Genomic DNA, 14,199 nt, shown 5'->3' on the forward strand with positions numbered 1-14,199 from the left:
ATAAACACCTGCTTCATATTCATACATTTTTCATTGACAGGAAATGAAAAGGCATGACCTGCCAGCTCAATTTCCTTTTTGTCAGGGTTTTGGCAGCTGCTTCCCACAATGACCAGCAGGTGTCCTTGGAACATCCTGTCTAGATTTCTGGCTGCTGGATCCCAGGACTCCGACCTCACTTCCTGTTTGTTCACGGTCATTTAGTTAACGTGTTACACCTGTGCTGATGAGTCATTATAGTCATGTCTTCTGTTATGTGTTTAGTTATTGTTTCATTCCTTTTTTTCTATTTTTATTTTTATTTAATCCCTGCCTTTTCTCTTGCTTGTTGCTAAGTTTTGAGTTGCCATACTTTGTGTATGCACTTGCGTACTAAGCCTGTCTTTTGCTTCTCAAGCTTTCCGTGAAGAAAACTTTTTTTTCTTGAAACTCGCCTTTGTCACTGAGTGATCTCTGCATTTAGATTCACGCTGCTCCTCATTATAATTTTTAAGAATGGCCGAAAACCCTGAAAACCCACCTCAGTGTCTCCAGCTGGCAGTTACGATCCTCCAGTCCAGCAGAGAGCGCTCTCACTCCTACATACCCTGGGTGATTGTAGCTCAGATCCAGCTCTCTCAGGTGTGAGGGGTTTGAATGCAGAGTTGCAGCCAGAGAAACACAGCCTCTCTCTGTGACTCCACACAGTGACAGTCTGTAGGGAAAAAGAGAAAAGCTCTTCACTCTCCCAACTCTGGACAGACAGCTGAGATAAGTGAGAAGTGACTAATCTTACAATATAAATATTACAATATTTTATAATATTTATGTTTCTAATTAAATGTTGGAGGGGCTCCCACTGATGAATCAATACTCCAGCAACACAGTTGAACAAACTTGCATACTATTAGGTACATTTCACTAAATACTATATATCATTTAGCCACTAACTCAAGCTCTTCAAGAACTGACCTCAGTTTCTCCAGTTTACAGTGTGGATTCCCCAGTCCAGCAGAGAGCAGCTCCACTCCTGAATCCTGCAGGTCATTGTCACTCAGGTCCAGCTCTCTCAGACTGGAGGAGTTTGAGCTGATAGCTGAGGCCAAGGCTTCACAGCATTCCTTGCTGAGGTTACAGCTGTCCAGCCTGGAAAGGAAATCATGTCATATCAGGCAATTCCAAACATCTGTCCTGACCCCTCACAATACATAAGGGGAAGGGTCATCACTTTCAAATTGTTTTGGCAAGCCACCTGATCTCTGTAAATAAGCAAGATATCTGCACATTCACAATGGGACAAAACACAACAGACTGTCAAGCTACTGTTATAGTGTTCAGGGCTTTGCAACATTGGATCAAATATGTAGCACTTCTTACAGAGCTGTTCTGGAGGCCTTCACCACTGGCAGCAGCCTCAGAAGACCTTCATCTGATCTGATGTATTTCTTCAAGTCAAACACATCCAGCTCCTCTTTTGATGTCAGCAGCACAAAGGCCAGAGCTGACCACTGTGCAGGTGAGAGGTTTTCTTTTGAAAGACTTCCTGAGCTCAGGTAACCCTGGATTTCCTCCACCAGAGAATGGTCATTCAGTTCATTCAAACAGTGGAACAGATTGATGGTCCTCTCTGGAGAGAGATTCTCCCTGATCTTTTCTTTAACATACTGGACTGTTTTCTTAATTCTCTGTGAGCTGCTTCCTCTCTGTGTCAGCAGGCCTTGTAAGAGAGGCTGATTGGAGTCCAGTGAGAGGCCAAGAAGGAAGCGGAGGAAAACGTCCAGGTGTCCATTCTCACTCTGCAATGCCCGATCCACTGCGGTCTTGTGCAGCTTAGTTATAGATATTTCTCTGAAAAATGTCCTCACATCTTTTAAGGAGTGAAGTTCACTTTTGTCAAGTACATTTCTGTTCTTGTTTCGGTAGGAGAGAAACACGTACAATGCAGCAAGGTATTCTTGAATGATCAGATACACAAAGCAGTATGTTTTCTCCTGATACGGCCCAAACTCCTCTTTAAAGATTCTGGTGCACACTCCAGAGTACAGTGAAGCTTCACTGACATCAATGTCAAACTCTCTCAGGTCTTCTTCAGTGAACATATCTTTGCCCTTCTCTAGCTTGTGGAAAGCCAGCTTGCCCAGTTTCCGAAGGAACTCCTGGTCTGATTCCAACAACTTTTGTTCTGCGTCTTGTGCTCTGGGATACTTCTGATTCATTGTATTCATCTGAAGGACAAGGAAGTGTGTGTACATTTGAGTCACAGTCTTAGGGATTTCTCCTCTGTCTGCCTCACCCATCATTTGCTCCAGAACCGTGGCTACAGTCCAAGAAAATACTGGTATGTCACACATAAAGGAGAAGGTCCTTAATGACTTTATGTGTGAGATAGTTCTGTCGGCCAGGTTTTTATCACTGATTCTCTTCCTGAAGTACTTCTCCCTTTGTTGGTTGTTGAATCCTCGTACCTCTGTCACCTGGTGGACACAGTCAGGTGGGATCCGATTGGCTGCTGCTGGCCGGGTGGTGATCCAGAGGAGAGCAGAGGGAAGCAGATTCCCCTTAATGAGGTTTGTAAGCAGCACGTCCACTGATGTTGGCTCTGTGACATCATACCAGCCCTCATTGATCTGGAAATCTAAGGGAAGGCGACACTCATCCAGACCATCAAAGATGAATACAACTCTGCTACCATCTCTCTTAATGGATCCAAGCTCTTTGATGTCTGGGAAAAAATGGTGAAGCAGTTGTGTTAGACTGTACTGTTCAGTCTTGATCAAATTCAGCTCACGGAAAGGTAGAGGAAATATGAAATCAACATCCTGGTTTGCTTTTCCTTCTGCCCAGTCCAGAATGAACTTCTGAACAGAGACTGTTTTTCCAATGCCAGAAATCCCCTTTGTCAGCACAGTTCTGATGTGTTTCTCTTGTCCGGGTAAGGGTTTCAAGATGTCATTGCATTTGACTGTCATCCCTGGTGAGGCTGGTTTCTTGAATGTCATCTTAATTGGTCTCACCTCATGGTTATTACTGACCCATTCACTTTCACCCTCTGTTATGTCGAGTTCTGTGTAGATTTTATTGAGATCTGCAGGACTTCCTTGCTTGGCGATCCCTTCAAATACACATTCATACTTCTTCCTCAGGCTACCTTTGAGTTGATTTTGGCATTTCCTCTGGAGTTCATCTGATGAAAAAATGAATGAGAAAAAACACAGAATATATGTCAATATTTGACCTGAATATACGTGTTCAATATTTGACCTGAAAATAACAGAAATGAAAAGAAATAGAAGCATAAAAAAGCATGTTTCCCAGTTAACATCTCAGACATACATTTCTCCTATTCAAAGCATCATGTTCTGTGTAAAAATGTACAGGCTCTCGAGTAGCACAGTGATTCAGCTGCTCTCCCTGAGTGATTAACCCACCAAGCTGAATGTCCCCAGTTCAATCCCAGCTGTATAATAAGCCAGCAATGACTGGAAGCAGAAATACCGCTGGAGAAGGCGGTGGGTATGGTTGCAGGGGTTACTCATCTCACCACTCTGAGGCACCTTGTGATTAATCAGGCATCTGCCAGTTGCTCAGATGGCATCTGAGGATAGGAAGAATAGCACCTATCCTCCAATGGGCACCCACTCTGCATTAGCGTGGTCTGTGGTTTGAAGTGCAGAAAATAGCTGTTGGCTATGTGCGTGTAGTGAAGGACTGCATTGGTGTTGCTCCTGCACTCTTGTGTGAGGGCAAAGGTTGGTGCAGTGAGACAAGCCCACTTCAATACATAACTGCCGATTCCACAGGCTTCCATGAAGGGAAAAACTAAAATTATACTCAAAAGATGCCACTGCCTTCTTTTAAAATTTGTATTATGCTATTAGATCAACCAATCAACCACACAATCAAACTATTAATTAAAAAAATAAATGATTCATCAGCAAAGATTTTTTTTTCTTGGATTTTTACTGTTTCTAACAGTTTCAAAATCTTTAAGAGAACAACCTTTAACACATATTTGTAGGTAGACTCATTTCCTTTCTATAGAGTAACTTACTGTATCTATTCTGGACTCAGTCTCTCACATGATACATTTATACGGGTCCAAATACCATTAATTTAATAACAATTCATTCATAATTCAAAAATAATTCATTCAACAATATTTAAGTAGTTTTCATTGCAAGATCAAAAGGCACACAATGACAGAAGCTCTTACTTTTCTCCAGTGTGTCAGCAGCCTCCTTGTGGTTCATGTTCCTCAGGATGTGCACTGTGACCTTCACAGCCCCCTCTCTGACACAGCTCTCCAGCATCCTGTAGACTTCATCCAGGACATCAGGATCCTCCAGCTGACTCTCAAAGCATTCTGGGTAATCCTGACTCAGATCACCCTGGAGCTTTTTCAGCTTGTTCTGTACCAGCTGGATAAGCATGTCTTCAAGCAGCTGAAAATAAAAGTGAAAAGGGTAAGTTGACATTATTTGAGGGGTTAAAGCTTATTCAGATGAAGGGAGTCACACCAGGGAAATCAGACCACCAGATAAGACCACTTGCCTCTATTTATGTTAAAAGCCTGATATGAAATGTAGCCAGGGTGAGGGGTCAACTGTGAAAGGTCAAACATGTGCAGTGTAGACATGGGCTCAACTGTAAAGAAATGGTAATTATTAAGCACAATTATTACACAGTATATATGATAAATGAGGCGAATCACAAGAGACCCCACCTTGAATATGGATGATAAATTCATCTGGTGACTCTGGCCAGACTGACCGCTGGGCATCACTGTCTCTGATATCTCCAGCTGAACTCTGTGAGTAAAACAGAAAACATTAGTGTTCAACCCTGTGCATGACTAAACAGTGAAGGAAGACGTGTGTAAGGTGACTGATAAAGGAAAACGTGTAAGGAAACATGACAGCGGGGAGGCAGCGCTCGCTAGTGACTGTTCAGTACAGTCAGCATTTGCACATCTGCACTTTGGGTGAACAGACTCCCTGGCTGTACTGCATGACAGGGCTGAATGGTGGTACTAGGAACTGCACATGGGCAGACCCAGTGCTATGGGGGTGCTTAGGGGCGCATTGCACCCCCAGACGGACCTCACTGCACCCCTAGTTGTCTCCTTATATCCCTATGTCTACACAGTACTTATAACCTTTTGTGCCCTCCCCCATGGACTGCAATTGCACCCCTGTATTTTCTCCTGGGCCAGCACATGGGTGCACTCCAAGCAAACTCATGGAGATCAGTAAAGAGATCAGTAAAGGGTGGTTTTAGTTGGTTCTCTCTCTGTGTTTTCATCAGTAGAAAAGTCAACATGCATGTTTAGGGTTAATAATCCTGTCAGTGCCTTTGAACAAGGCACTGGCAACAGAAGTGGAGTTGGTCCCCGGGCGCTGCACAGCGGCTGTCCACTGCTCCTAGCTCCTGGGGGTGTGTGTGCCCACTGCTGGTGTGTGTGTGTGCGCCCCTGGTGGGCTCCTGGGGGTGTGTGTGTGTGCTCACTGCTCACTGTGTGTGTAGGATGGGTCAAATGCAGACGACGAATTTCCCCATGAGGGGTCAATAAAGTATACGATTATTATTATGATGATTATTATGGAAAAAATATAATGATCCTCTAAAGAGCATGAATACCCGTAATCATACTTTTCTTTCATAAATTTTAAATTTTATAAAATAGACGACCAAAGTATTGAGTATTGAGCTTATCAGTCATTTGTCATAGAGAAACAGCTGCTACCGAAGATTGCATATAGCTTCTGTTTTCTCCCAACTACATGAAATTCCTATACTATACCTTTAAAACAGATAATGGCAGTTACATAGTCTTGCTGTAGTGAAATACAAGTTATATTACTTGGAAGGTTAATTACCTTCAAGTAAACAACAGGACATTCTGACACTGCATGAATCTGTCAGACTGTGGTGCTTTTAACAATATGTGATATGAAGTCAAAAATAAACTCATAATCGACTGGATTTTGTTTGGACTGCAAAAATTATTTTCACCTTTTTAATATTCAAAATAAACACCAATGAATTATTATACATTGATTGATTGATTGAATGATTGAATGGCTACCAGCTGCCGGCTACCACCGCAGGTATATTTCAGATCTGTGGGAAACACTGAAGAGGAAGCCATAAAGTCATCTTAAGATGACCTCACCTTTGATCAGTAGGTGAGCCTCCCCCAAATTTGAGTGGAGGATCCATTGACCTGTCACTGTTCATAGACACACAGCTGGGTACAGGTGAGTCTGCTCTCTCCATCTCAATCCTGTGAAAAGCAGATACACCTTTAATCTCACTTTAAAACTGAGAAAATTAGACAAACAAGGGGAAAGTATAGGGTTGAGAGTTTGAGATATGTGTTGACCATACACACAAATGCACACACATGCAAGCCTACACTTTCTCAACAGTTTGCTACTAGCTATGTTTGTGTGGCACTTTTATTTTTGTTAGTTACCAACTACATCTGATTCATCTGCATTCATCTTGATTCATTTGGAAATTATTAAACCAGAGGGGACATGTAAGTAAACATGAGCTGAACAAGTCTCTAACATGACTTGGTAGCCAAACAAAGTTATCTAGCTTCTCTTTCAAACGTGCAGTGTGAAATCCCAATGTTGCAAGTCCTCGCTGCAGACAGTCATGGAGTATTAGATGCATTCAACAGCAGCTAGATCACTGTATTAGTTTAAGATTGCATGTTTTAGATGGTGCCAAATGGTGGTTGAAAAATGTTTTTTTGTAGCTTGCACTGGATAGAGTTAAAAGAGCCCTGGTAAAGGGATAAACTAGAATATGCTACATTGAAAGTAGTTATTGTGACAGATTAGGTGTAAGGTAATAACTATTAAACAAATAATATGTGCTTGATTTTTTTATTTATAGTTTCTCTTTGATGTTCGTATGGCAGGCCCACACAACACAGTATTTCCTTTAATGCTAATTAATAATAGTACTCTATAGTTTATGATGGATCTGATTTTTTTTTAACTTTTATGTATTTCTATACATTTGACTCTTATTTATCCAAATTTTAATATATTTTGTTGTACTTTTGTTCAAAGTACTATTTATGACAAGAAAACAAGTTTATTTTTAAACTGCATTATGTCATGTTACCTTGGTGAGGACTCTTAAATAACTACACATAACAAATGTTATGTAAAAAGTGTTTTTGGGAAAAAAAAAAGAATATCGGCTGATATATCATTATCGGATTTTTAAATCCTCAAATATCAAAATCGGTATCGGTCTTAAAAATCCTATATCGGTCAAGCTCTAGTATACACAAGACGACAGGCAAAAAAGGGCAGTCCTCAATGGGCTGAATGACCAATATCCTGTGTTATACACAATGCCATTTACACTTACACACACACACACAGCTCTTCTCACCTCTTACTGGCAGAGTTCATGGCTCTGTCATAGGTCTCACACTCCCCAGAGAGACTCATTTCAGAGGCCACACCCCCCTCCTTACACTCCCCAGAGGGACTCATTTCAGATGCCACGCCTCTTTCTTCTGGACCGGCGTGGATGAGGGATGCCAACTGACCTGTATACACACATCACAGACAGACACACACACACTCAGTATTCACACTACATGCTATTCTTACCTTTATCTTTTAGATCTTATCTCAAGCTGTAGGCTGATTACTGGCTGGGTCCATAAATTGGTGGGTCACCTGACCTCTTGCAGGTTATACAGTATCTTCCCCATTACTGATAAAAGCTTTGATGTGTTTATCAAGGTGCATAGCTGGCCAACCATCAGAGAATGAGCCGCAAATGAATGAACGTGAAACTGAAGGAGGTATGGAAACCTTTTTATTCAGTTACCTCGTGATTATTTCCTTTGGTGAGGGGTGAGAAAACTAGTTAGCTACAGTGGTTAGTCTCAAAGCTGAGTGGTCCATGATTTAGTATTTGGCAGGTAGCCATCTACCTTTTTTACCATTTACAAAGACATCAACACATTCACACAGGGCTCACACGAGCTAATCACTTCAGCTCTGCCACGTATATAAATACAAATAACAAAGAGAATTGAATTATTACACTATTACCCTATTGCTAAATATAGGCCTACATGTCATTATGCACAATTCATCAAACTTTCAGAATAGGAACCAAATGAACAATACAACCTCCTTGGCTAATTCTAGGCATAAGACACCCCAAAAGACTCAAGTAGGGAGACCTGAGGTCAATCTATCCCCGCTCCCCTCCCCATCTCGTACTTCTGAGTGGGAGACCTTGCCAGGCAGTAGCCTGCCTAGCTCACAAACTAGAATCAGGGCGCCCACGGTGACCCACACGGTGACATGATATCATTGACGTGACGTGCAAATGAGCGCTAGAAAACCGATCGCGCAAATGCCACCATTCCGATTTCTTTGTGCGGGCGCCCCGTGCCGCCCCCGGCAAGATGCTGCCCATGTCGCCCATACCTGAATCCGCCACTGATGGCAAGTGCTTACTTTCTGTGAGTCATTAGTAACCACTAAAACGTTTCTTCTGTTAATGTATATGTTAGTTACGGGAAATTCAGATGTCTGAAACAGATCGATTAGCAAGAGGATGCGGACGAATGAATGAAAGTAAAAAATAAAATGTGTGCTACTGAGATAAAGAGAAATTATAAAGGCAAAAAATGTCGTGTAACAGATGTCTTTAAAACAGTAGCGTTTACCTATAATTAGTGTTTAGAGTCGAGAGTTATTAAGTAGCAATGAAGTATTAATCTGTATTAATATTACCCTCCCCCAAGTAAGTGCAGTACTCACTCAGTTGCCTCTTCCTCCAGGATCGCTGTATTCAGTTCTTTGTTAAATGAAAATGAGTTTCTCTTTCTCCTCAGGGTCCCTCCACATCTCTACAAGCGCGCTTAGCCCATGCTTTCGCTTTCTCTTTACAGCGTCGCGTAATTTACGGGAAACGAGCCCTGTTCCGAGCAGTTGGCTGAAGCGCTGTTGTCAACACGACAATATATAAGAGGTGCAAGTGTGATGCATTAAACTACGACTACGGTCTTATTCCGAATAAACTGAACATGCACCATGCAGTACGACCACCACTAACATGCCTGTGTACATACTCCTCATAATGTCGCGAATTAGCCTTCATAAAACAGCTTTGATTTCTAACACTGAAAACGTCTTAGAATATGCTTGCTTGTGGATTAACTTGTGTTATTTCCTAAGCACTTTTGCAAACCATATTGCGAAAAATTGTCTTCTCGTTACGAGGCGCAGCCGGGTGCAGAATTAAAGCTTTGTCTCGCACACATTCATGAAACGCTTAGGCCTACACGAACGCATGCCAAGCATCTGAAACGCTGCGCACATAGGCCTACTGTATGAAACACACACACACACACACACTCACACACATTTCCGAGAAGTAAGCATATCCACCTGAATAGCTCAAATACGCACATATAAAGCTCTTATACACACGCTTTTGAAAACCAAGCACATCCACCTCTAAAAGCTCGGACACGCACATGAGAAAGTCCCGCACATTCATATGAAAGTCTCGCACGTTTGTTTCATGCTGTTAGTAACACCGGAATGGGTCTTTTTTTTTTTTTTTTTTTTTTTTACTTATCTTTGCTATTATTAAAATGAAACATATAAACAATGAAGTTAAAAAAAAGAACTACACTATGCTATGCAATTTACTTAAATGGTAAATAATTTCCCACTTCATCAGACTTTAATAATATCTGTCAAGTTTGATTACAGTTTTAATGGGTATTATAAAAGCCTGAGGGTATTACAGTTTTATCAGTTTGCGCACACTCTTATCAACAACAAGTTCAAAAATCAGGGTAGAGTGCATTTTAAAAAGTTAAAAGAAAAAATGCATACTGACAAGGCAGAACACATTCTGAACGTGTGTCAATGCATCACACAATGCTGTAATAACTAGTGCCACTGCAAATAAACTTCATAAAAGTGCAGTAATGCCCTACAGTAAGAAAGGGAAAGATTTCAGTCCTGATTGTGTAGGGTCAGGCTCAACGGCAGTAGAAAATACAGGGGTGCAATTTCAATCCACGGGGGTGCACAAAATGTCATAAATACTATGTAGACATCAGGATATAAGGAGACAACTGGGGGTCCACTGAGGTCCGTCTGGGGGTGCCATGCACCCCTAAGCACCCCCATAGCACTGGGCCTGCCCATGTGCAGTTCCTAGTACCACCATTCAGCCCTGTCATGCAGTACAGCCAGGGAGTCTGTTCACCCAAAGTGCAGGAGATGTGCAAATGCTGACTGTACTGAACAGTCACTAGCGAGCGCTGCCTCCCCGCTGTCATGTTTCCTTACACGTTTTCCTTTATCAGTCACCTTACACATGTCTTCCTTCACTTTTTAGTCATGCACAGGGTTGAACACTAATGTTTTCTGTTTTACTCACAGAGTTCAGCTGGAGATATCAGAGACAGTGATGCCCAGCGGTCAGTCTGGCCAGAGACACCAGATGAATTTGTCATCCATATTCAAGGTGGGGTCTCTTGTGATGCGCCTCATTTATCATATATCCTGTGTAATAATTGTGCTTAATAATTACCCTTTCTTTACAGTTGAGCCCTTGTCTACACTGCACATGTTTGACCTTTGCACCCCTTAGCTACCCTGTAGCACAGGGCCTGAGTAGGGTAAAGATGCAGTCTGAAAAGGTGGTCCTCAACCTGCAGCTGAAGGTGGCTAGCAACTCCACTATAATGACTGTGTAGGGACACTGATCCTGTCACAAGGGGGCAGAAGTCACAGGGAGTGTGAATAGAGCATCCCATATGGAATTTAAATATATTGTAATATTCTGAGAGGTATGTTCTTTAGAGGTATGTTCTTTAGGTATGTTCTTTATCCAATAATATAGTGCAAATACATTTAAAATACATTAATGCAAAGAAGATAATATTGCAATATACCAAAATGGCAATCATTTTCCATATGTTCAGTATGTTGATTAAGATGAAAATATATTCCCTAAAATATCCCATATGAACATATATCACAAAACGATCTTGAACAATGTCTATTCCAGCTGGCACAGCGACTCTGAGGAGACAGGTGTTCCTCCAGGACACAGGAGTCTATTCCAGCTGGCACAGGCTCAGTGAGGAGTTAACCCAAAACCCAGGATAGAGGGGCTCAGTGAATTTTGTGTGGAATGTGTGCAGGAGGGTCAGTGTGTCAGAGGAGACGCTGTAGAAGGACAGAATGCCGGCCGGCCAGTCCAGATACATTCCCACTCTGTTTGAGTGGGACGCAGGGATTTGTGTTGGAGTTTCCTCTTTACTGTGCCAGGCAGTGTAAGTGCTGCAGCACCAACACCAGGACTCGTCGTTATACCCAAGGAAACTGTCGTCACGCGCTCCTTTCCTGCTGATTCCTTTACGTGCCACTCCTATACGAGCCCAAATTCCGCTCCACTCAGCCTCCCAGTAGCAGCGTCCAGTCAGACCCTCTCTACACAAAACTTGGGAACGACAGTCAAATCTCTCTGGATGATCAGGATATGGCTGTTCCTTGATTCCCCACGTCACCTTCCTGTCCCCCTCAGACAGAGACAGGTTTCTGTGTGCTGTGTTGGGATCCAGTGTGAGCTGACAGGCGTCTACAGGCAAAGAGAGGTTCAAAATCAATATATTACATTTTGCTGAACCATGTTTTGAATAATCCCATCGGAAATAAATTGTTAAATAAAATCCATGTTCCTTATTCAAATGTTAGAAGCAATTCAAAATGTGAGAGGCATACAAAGTGAGCATGGTCTCATCTATAAATCACCTTTTTAATCATGTTTACTGTAGGACTGAATCTTTTTAAGAATAAAAGGAAATAACTGGAAATCTACAGCTTCACTGGATACAGTCTGAGCTCTGCTTGAGTTCTGTTAAAACGTAATCCACACAGACTTACATTTCCATGGCCATGTTTTTATCCTGCACTCGCCACCATGGTCCACGCTGCGGGAAAACCAGAAGAACAGACAGTGATTGAGTGACACACAGCCTGTCTATGAAGTGCAGTGTGGAAACTCAGAGCCCTGTGACAATGGGAGAGCTCCACACACTGTCAGGACTTTTGTGATCACACAGTTTTTTATTTCAGTGTCAGAATATTCAGTAAAATCACAGATTGCAAGCTTGGGTTGATTATGTAATAAACTGAAGAACATCCATCCACTATACTGTATAGTTTGATAAATTCATTAACTCACCTCAGTTTCTCCAATTTACAGTTGGGATCCTTCAGTCCATCAGAGAGCACTCTGACTCCTGACTCTCCTGGGTGATTGTAGCTCAGATCCAGCTCTCTCAGGTGTTGGGGGTTTGAATGCAGAGCTGAGGCCAGAAAAACACAGCCTCTCTCTGTGATCTGACAGCCTAACAGCCTGCAGAGAGAAAGAGGAAAGCTCTTTACTCTTCCACCTCTGAAAACACAACTCACTTCAGTGGGAACTGGTTCTTTTTTTTGCCCCTGTATAATAATTGCACTACAAATTAAAAGAAGTAAGAAATAAGTGGTCCCAGTGACCTAATCAACTCTTCAGTAAATTTGAACACACCTGCAAATTCTATTATTTTAAGTTGTTGCATTGTGAAATAGCACACTCTTACCATCAAACAACAACTGCAATACTGTGCTGCAGCATATGTAGCATCAAATATCAGGGAGACGCTCAGAAATAATGACCTGCAGTCATATCTTAATTATGGCACACTTAAGAGTCAACTGCATATACTACACAGATGTGATTCCTATAACTTTGTCAATCAATCCACTATTTTAAATCCATCAATAACTGACCTCAGTGTCTCCAGTTTACAGTGTGGATTCCCCAGTCCAGCAGAGAGCAGCTCCACTCCTGAATCCTGCAGGTCATTGTCACTCAGGTCCAGCTCTCTCAGACTGGAGGAGTTTGAGCTGATAGCTGAGGCCAACGCTTCACAGCATTCCTTACTGAGGTTACAGCTGTTCAGCCTGGAAAGGAAATCATGTCATATCAGATAATTCCACACAACCCCCCTATCCCCACACAACCTACAGGAGCTGGTCGTGGCTGTCCTGTCAAAATTACAACCGACTCCTGGATGACTGGGTGTGCTCATGAGCGTCAGTATTACACAGGAGCTACACAGATCCATTATTTTATGTGTAATATGTTCATACAATCAATATGATGATCAGTTTGGAATTCATCAATTTGTTTCTAAGTGGAATTTGTTTAAATTGTATAAAAATTGACCTAGCGCCCAAGAACTCTCTGCTCTGTGATAGATGTGTTAGATGTAACATTGATCATGTAGCCAATCGTTTAGCTCACCCTGAGTCACATGGATTTACTTTTTATTTTGCTTTTAAGTTTTACATTTTATTTTACATGTGGAAAGGATATTACAAGCACAAACTGTTCTGTACAAGTACAAAATTTTGTTTTCTGGAGTATGCATTCTGATTTACAAATATAAATACTTCTAGCACTGTTTTGATACCATATCAAGCCCTTCAGAAACTGACCTCAGTATCTCCAGTTTACAGTGTGGATTCCCCAGTCCAGCAGAGAGCAGCTCCACTCCTGAATCCTGCAGATAATTGTCTCTCAGGTCCAGCTCTCTCAAACTGGAGCTTGAGCTGACAGCCGAGCCCAGGGCTTCACAGCATTTCTTACTGAGGATACAGCTGTTCAGCCTGGAAAGGAAATCATGGGATATCAGCCACACAACCTACAGGAGCTTGGCGTGGCTCTCCTGTCAGAATTACAGCTGACTCCTCAGCCAACACCTCAGTTTGTGAGCCAATCATGTAATGTGAGCATCCACAAATCAAACTACTGATCTTCAGATCAACTGCATAGGCAGATGGCTGGATCTGAGAATGAGTTGATTCATAAATTTGACAGCGATCAGCTAATTTTCTTGAATTGGTGATGTTACTTGCACAAATGTTGTAGAATACTTTAGGTGTGTTACTTGTTTCATGTTGCTGCTGTAGTGTTCAGAAGTTTAAAACATTAGACCAGATTATATATTATATATATCATTATTATGATTATACCAGAACTTACAGAGCTGTTCTGGTGGCCTTGACCACTGGCAGCAGCCTCAGAAGCCCTTCTTCTGATCTGATGTATTTCTTCAAGTCAAACACATCCAACGTGTCTTCTGATGTCAGCAAC

General features: G+C 42.0%; 2 protein-coding genes across 2 annotated transcripts in view; both read right to left on the reverse strand.

The window, feature by feature from the left end:
* LOC118773253 (NACHT, LRR and PYD domains-containing protein 12-like) overlaps nt 1-7,437 on the reverse strand; it is a 45,397-nt gene extending 37,960 nt beyond the window's left edge. Inside the window, exons 1-7 of the mRNA XM_036522106.1 lie at nt 7,396-7,437; nt 6,152-6,262; nt 4,703-4,787; nt 4,193-4,421; nt 1,357-3,163; nt 952-1,125; nt 521-694 (exon numbers count right to left, since the gene is read on the reverse strand). Of these exons, the coding sequence (XP_036377999.1) occupies nt 521-694; nt 952-1,125; nt 1,357-3,163; nt 4,193-4,421; nt 4,703-4,787; nt 6,152-6,262; nt 7,396-7,415 (2,600 nt within the window). The 5' untranslated portion in view covers nt 7,416-7,437. The remainder of the gene's footprint in view (nt 1-520; nt 695-951; nt 1,126-1,356; nt 3,164-4,192; nt 4,422-4,702; nt 4,788-6,151; nt 6,263-7,395) is intronic.
* A 3,673-nt stretch (nt 7,438-11,110) lies between these two features.
* The window catches only part of LOC118773252 (NACHT, LRR and PYD domains-containing protein 12-like), a 47,281-nt gene continuing 44,192 nt past the window's right edge, over nt 11,111-14,199 (reverse strand). Inside the window, exons 17-21 of the mRNA XM_036522105.1 lie at nt 13,542-13,712; nt 12,831-13,004; nt 12,241-12,414; nt 11,940-11,986; nt 11,111-11,634 (exon numbers count right to left, since the gene is read on the reverse strand). Coding sequence (XP_036377998.1) covers nt 11,111-11,634; nt 11,940-11,986; nt 12,241-12,414; nt 12,831-13,004; nt 13,542-13,712 — 1,090 coding nt within the window. The remainder of the gene's footprint in view (nt 11,635-11,939; nt 11,987-12,240; nt 12,415-12,830; nt 13,005-13,541; nt 13,713-14,199) is intronic.

The sequence above is a fragment of the Megalops cyprinoides genome, chromosome 2, assembly GCF_013368585.1.
Source record: "Megalops cyprinoides isolate fMegCyp1 chromosome 2, fMegCyp1.pri, whole genome shotgun sequence".
Lineage (NCBI taxonomy): Eukaryota > Metazoa > Chordata > Actinopteri > Elopiformes > Megalopidae > Megalops > Megalops cyprinoides.